The sequence below is a fragment of the Gavialis gangeticus genome, unplaced genomic scaffold (assembly GCF_001723915.1).
Source record: "Gavialis gangeticus isolate Ggan-Ray unplaced genomic scaffold, GavGan_comp1, whole genome shotgun sequence".
Lineage (NCBI taxonomy): Eukaryota > Metazoa > Chordata > Crocodylia > Gavialidae > Gavialis > Gavialis gangeticus.
The window spans coordinates 8931770-8938091 of NW_017728980.1; the positions used below are offsets into that span (position 1 = coordinate 8931770).

Sequence of the window (6322 nt, forward strand, 5' to 3'; positions counted from 1 at the left end):
GGGGGGGGGGGGGGGGTTACAGAGTCAGATGTTGTTCATTTGCACTCGACAGACAGAAAAGTCCGTTCTCACTCCTCCCCTTTTTGCAGCTAAGCTTAAAGAATACAAAACACCCTTGTATTAAGCTCTCATTACTACCAAGACTTCATTAAATTCCACAAATTGTACTACAGGACATTTACTAGTACCATATGAAGCATCATCATAAACTAATCTAAACCACTCTCATCAAAATCAACAACGTAGAGCCTGGAATAAAATATCCTTGGATTTTTAAAAACATGCCTGTCCTTGCTCATCTGCCAATTACTGTTAGTACACGTTAACAAGGTTCCATACGTACAAGTTCAGCTTTGCACAATTCCACCTATTTGCTTATCTTGAGGGTTTGTCTATGTTGGGGCAGACTGGGAAAATTTCACGTGTGTTTTTGTTACCATCTTCCTCACAGAAAAAGATGTGGACAGGCAAGAAGATTTTGCACAACCAGAATTTTCTGTAGTGGTTCTTTAATCTTTTATTATAAAATAATCAGATTCACTGGGTCATCAGTTCCAACCTGGCGTGGTTGTTTCATGTCACTGAATTGCATCCTGCGTAACCCTAATTATTCCTGTCATTCACGGTCATTTGTTTGCTTCCACGTTCCCTACCTCAATACGCACCGTATAAATACACAGTCTAATTTGCACCTATGATTTCCTTAATCAATACATAAATTATTGAAACCAAGAGAGAAAAATCTCATCCGCCTTCCAGGGCTCATAAAACTGAAGCTGTAACAGAGAAAAGTGGATTCGAGGAACACCAAATTCTTACAACAGTCCGAAGTTTTAAATCCTTTCACTCCTAGCATTGCACTTCCCAGCCTCACCTTTTCCTGCTTCTCTAAAGAGAGGCCAAACCTTGTGGAGGGGGCAGACAGGGAGGAGTAGCACTTTCCTCCTTGTTTCAAATACCCTTCCTCCTGCCCCCTCCTTGAGTAACTTTGAAGTAGAAGCTCCCCAGAAAGGATGGGGAGTCTCTCCCTGTAGGCAGAGACTGGATGCTGGTTTCCCGTGTGTTAATACCAAAGAATATGTGCATCCAGTGTGCTCAGCCCACTGGCATGAGAGCCAGACCTGGAGATCATATCCCATCTCCACACCCTCAACCTCCTCCCTTCCCGCCCCCCAAACCTTTTCCCCTAATGTGTGTGTAGTTCTTGAGATCTCTGCTCCCTCCCCCCACCCCATTTGAACCTTCTTGGGCTGGCACTACGCTAGAGTAAGGTGGCATGCCCGCTGGAGTCGTCATGGTCCACGCTGTTGAGAATAGCTGTCTGGTCTTCAGGAAGCTGCCGATGACAGAGGTCATCCTTCAGCGCTGAGAGGCGGGCGAAAGGGTCCTGACGAGGGTGTCTCTTCTTCTTGCGGAGGCAGACAGCTTCGTCAGGCCACAGTACCTGAGAGTTGGGAAGTTGCTGAACCTGGGAGGCAGAACCATCTGGGGAGGGGGAAGGAGAGAGGAGGGAGACGGACAAGTAATTAGCCACTTTCATTTCTTCAGGGTACCACGAGCAGGCATGGCATTTTCAAGAGCTTGCAAAAAAAGTCACATGGAATTAAGTCCTAGCTTGGGCCAAGAAGCTTGCGCCCCAACTAGGATAACATCCCAGCCAGGTGACTTGGCTGGGGAGGGGGTTAATAAAAAGGAGGCCCGGTGAAAGAAGGAGGACTTTTGAAGGAACTCATTCAAAGGACTTGAAGAAAAGGTTGCTCCAACGGCAAGGGGGCACGGAGGGAGGGAGGAGAAGACAGAAGAAAGAGTCAGGAGAGAACTGAGGAGAACACAGGAAGCTAGTTGGGATGCAGGGAGAAATGAAAGCAGAGATGCAAGTAAGGGGGTGGGGAGCAGAATTAAGGCAAGGATCAGGAGTTTAAAATTTACAGGTCAAAGCAGGCCTCTGCAGGGGCTGGAGAGGGGTCATTTCAAGACTCCCCAGCTGGGCAACTCTAAGCACTCCGGGCTATAAGGGAAGTTACTGCTTTCCATTTTGGGGTTAAGGTCAGGGAACCATTGCAACAAAAACTAGGAGACTGAGTCTTCATTTTGACAAACCAAAGATGCAAGGGAACCCCAGCAGCCTAATGGAAAGAGCCCGATTCCTTGGAAAGGGAACGCGGAGCAGGGAAATAAAACATTTGCTACGTGAGCTCAGGTAGAGACCGAACGCTGGAATGAACTCCCATTCAAGTCCAGACTAACGAGCAGGATGGGGAGTCTAGTGGAGAGTCTTGAGATCCTCACACTCACTGGATTGTTTTTTGGATTTCGAGGAGCCCTTGGATGACTTTTTGGGCTTCTTTATCCGCTGGTATTTCAGAGCTTCGAGCCTCTCAGGTGCAGCAGCATTCTGGGATGGAGATGGACGTTTTCTAGAAAGGAAAAGCAGACATGCGCCATCAATGGCTCTCTGCCACACTCTGGCCAAAAGAGCTGTCCCAGGGAAGAGGGTGGCCAATCTCCGCCAACTCTGCCATGGAAAAGGAAAAAGTGAGAAGCCCTGGGCTGATGAAGCAAGTTCAGCTGGATGTGCCGAAGTGGAACACGATGCTGAAGGAAATATAACACCTTGTATTGTACTCATCATCTCATGGACAGCTACCGTCCACCGCCCCCCACCCAACTGTTGCCCTCCCTCTCAAACCCTTGGTGAGCATACATCAGGCAGAAACAGGCAAAGGTTACAGAGAGGTGTTAGACTCCAGCCCTGGCTGCTCCTGTGGACAGAATCAAATGCTTACTGATAGCCAATCTGCAGAGGAATTCAAAGAGCCATGCTAAAAAAACAACCGGCACCAAGGCTCAGGTCTTAAAATCATTTGTTTCTGTAACTGTAAAACCATTAAAATGAGCGTAGGGGGCAGATTCTATGTCCGACAAGGCACTTCTGGGAATTTATAGCAAATCCCTTTAAACGAAAGGAAAGAAAAAGGCACAAAGAAGCAGGACAGCAGCATCCACATGTGCGGAGCGGTGCACACTCCAGCTCTGGTGACAGTAGCCCAACAAACAGAACATAAGCAGAAGTCCTTCCCTTCCCCAATCCCTCAGCAAAAACAGGGACTGTACAGCAAAGACCCACGAAGACTTTGCAAACTAACACAGCTGGAGCTGGCTAGCTGGTGCTCTATTCCATGAGCACACAGCCATGAACAACAACAGAAAGCCGATAGTACGGGAGCTTCTTACAACATGTCTGGTTTCTTCACCCTTAGATGTTGGGAATCCTTGCTCAATAGGACAGGATGCACCATGCCTTCGGTATTAAAGCATTTACAAGATGTGATTTCCGGGGCTATGGCTGGAGAGTCTGTGGTTTCCCAACATACGATCTTCCTTCAAGGGTTCATTAACATTTGCTTTCAACAGCCCATTTCACTAACTTCTTCCCTGACTGGATTATTCTTTTACCAAAGAGCGGAAGAGGTCGAAGGCCAGAACTTATCCCCACTATTGAATACCTAGATGGCCTTCCTTTCCCAAGTGTGATCCTATTCCATCCTCGACCCCGAAAAATCAGTTAATGCAAAAGTCTTCCTATCCGCCCCCTATCTTCTGTTTCTGTGGCTTTCTCTTAAGGCAGACCCATTGGTATGTCACAATAGTAGGTTCATTGATGCTTTTTCCCCCAGGGACACGAGCAGTGTGGCATTGGATCAAACAGGTAACATGGGATCAGGCCCTAAGTATTTTCTTTCAACTGGTTGGTAGCTTTTACTTGCCTGTCTTTGCCTGTATAGATACTGGATACTACAACTTGCAGAGGGGAAAGAAGGAGTCTGTGCATTTAGGAAAACCTACCCCTGGGACAAAGTCATTACTGTGCAACTATGGATCATTTTTCCATGATGCTTTCACCCAGTCTACTTTCTCTTTTGTTCCTTCCTCCTTCTGACTCTGCTTTTATTTCTCTCAAAAGTGCAAAGCTGGCGCTCACAAGGGTAAAAAAATCTTTGCTAAGGCCAGATACCCGTGTGAAGTGCTCTCCCGGAGCCTTCACACAGTTCTGCTAACACCTCCATTTTGTCCTGCAGCTCTCTCAATCCTTGATGAAGTGTGCTCTGCTGGGCTTAATGCCCATGCATGCAATACGCTTAGTGATGTGACCACGTGCCCCTACACAACTAAGCCAGCGGCCACCCAAGAGCGTTCGTTGTGACAAAACTAATATTTGGACCCAGGTTTCCAGAGCTTAAAGGATTGAGAGCTCAGCCATTGAGCCACCCATATATTCCCCGTCTTTACAGCTCACTTTTTAAAGTAGGAGAGTACGTTTGTTTGGTCTCCTAACACAGTCACAAGAGACCTTTTTACAGGGGGTGGTTAACAGCGTTTTCGTAACTTCCAAGCTCTTGGCAGGACCAGTCAATTGTCAGCTATTTCCCACCCCCTGATAAACTACGGGTAAAAGCTGTGATCCAACAAGAGTCAGTTGTTCCCTATCTCCTGGAAAACACACAAGGGTAACCAAACTTCACTGACAGCTACGAGAGAAAGAGGAAAAGTCAAATCACAATTCTTCCCTGGGCAGTTGTCTCAAAGAATTAGATACCAGCAAGCAACATGGCATTTGAGCCTCCCACCCATCAACACAAGTGATTAAAGGATCAGGGACTGAATTCACAGAGCAGGAATGGGGTCTCTATCTGCCAGATAATGTGCACAATCAGAAACGTTCCCCTAAAAGCATTCATCTGAACCCAAGGAGAAGGAGTAACTCATCTTCTGCACACAGGTTTTTTTGGGTTTTTTTTTGCATTTTAGGTTATCCAACAGCAGTCCAGCTTTCTGGGATTTCCATTCCCTCCCATCTTCAACAGTGGCAGAAACTGAGATGGGACCGATAAGCTTGGCATTGATGGGAGAAACTGTGCTTAAAATGAGGTGAGATTTTTTTTTTATGTGCCTGCCGCATTGCAATCTATGGTAAAAAAAAGTGGGGGTGACTTTACTTTTTTCTAAATAAGGATGCCACTGCAGACAAGAGATGGAAACAATAAACATGGTGGGCTGAAACAACAGAAGCGTAAAAACTTCCAACAAAGACACCGGTTATGCTGACTGTTACATTTCTCACAGAAATGGAGCCTTTTGCTGGGAAAATGGAGACGGACCTAAAACGTTTGCAGGTTTGCCTACAAGTCCGCAGGGAATCTGCATCTGCATCATCAATGACCCCAAACCGAAGGGGGTCTCTATCAGTCACTGCGTCATTTGGAGATAAGTCCCAAATGAAAAGGGAGCTTCCTGTTCCAACTGGAACGTGCACTGAGACACTAGTCGCTGACCCAAGAGATCAGCAAGAGGATGAATTGCCTTAGCTTTTTTTTCTTTTAGAGACAGCAAGGGGAAAAAAGATAACTACAAGACACACTGAGGTTAAGTGGCTGGAATTTAACCATGAATTTAAGATGAATTCAAAACCACAAGGTTCCCAGAAAAGCCCAAGGATTTGCAAAACCCCTGAAGGCTACTATCTGGGTGTAAGCAGATCAGTCTAGTGCTAAACTGGTCTGGGGAGGATTGAGAAAAGCAGGAATTGGACAAAAATCTTGGATAGTAATTTCTACTCTGGCACTGTAGGGACTCAGCCAAAATACTTTAAGCTCAGTTTCCCCAGCTGTAACAGGAAGATAAACCTCTCACCTGGAGTTTTCAAAGTTAAAAGGAGTTAAGGTGTGGGAACTTTCTTTGCTTTCATGATTTTTACTTTGTAGCACTTCATTGTAGCCAATATTTGTGCTGGGAGATAACTTCCTGAGTATTTAACAGATTTAGACCCTGGGCTTCCCATTGCAAGGCAGCGTCCCTCTTTAATGACTGGTGCAAAGTCCACAGTAGGGTGGTGACATTTTAAACAGAGAATCCCTAAGGGCTTCTGTTGCAGTAGATGCTTAGCCAGAGAACTACAGGTCAGTGGCTTAGAAAGCTTTCAAATACTCTTCGATAACTTGTAAAGCTTACTGATTCTGAAAACGGCACCGGCAGTACACAGAACATCCTGAATAATTTGATTAAGCAGCTGGGACCCAGCAGATGCAATTGAATCATAAGATATAGGGTATAAGAGATCCCCTTTCATGTTCATCACTCATACGGACATCAAGGCTTGAATAAAGTTCAGAGAAAAAGATCTTTAATCCCATTTAAGATGGAAGAGCCGAAACGCCCCAGGAAACAGGTGGCTTCCACTCAGCAGAAGACAAAGCCCCTTTTTAAATGAGCTGCTTCTCCTACTTGTTGGAGGCATCTAAGAATTTCATCTTCCTAGCTAGAT

At 45.9% G+C, this 6322-nt stretch overlaps 1 protein-coding gene across 1 annotated transcript in view; it reads right to left on the bottom strand.

The window, feature by feature from the left end:
• Nucleotides 1-11: 11 nt before the first annotated feature.
• The window catches only part of IGSF9B (immunoglobulin superfamily member 9B), a 100387-nt gene continuing 94076 nt past the window's right edge, over nucleotides 12-6322 (bottom strand). Inside the window, exons 19-20 of the mRNA XM_019508416.1 lie at nucleotides 2296-2417; nucleotides 12-1485 (exon numbers count right to left, since the gene is read on the bottom strand). Of these exons, the coding sequence (XP_019363961.1) occupies nucleotides 1262-1485; nucleotides 2296-2417 (346 nt within the window). The 3' untranslated portion in view covers nucleotides 12-1261. The remainder of the gene's footprint in view (nucleotides 1486-2295; nucleotides 2418-6322) is intronic.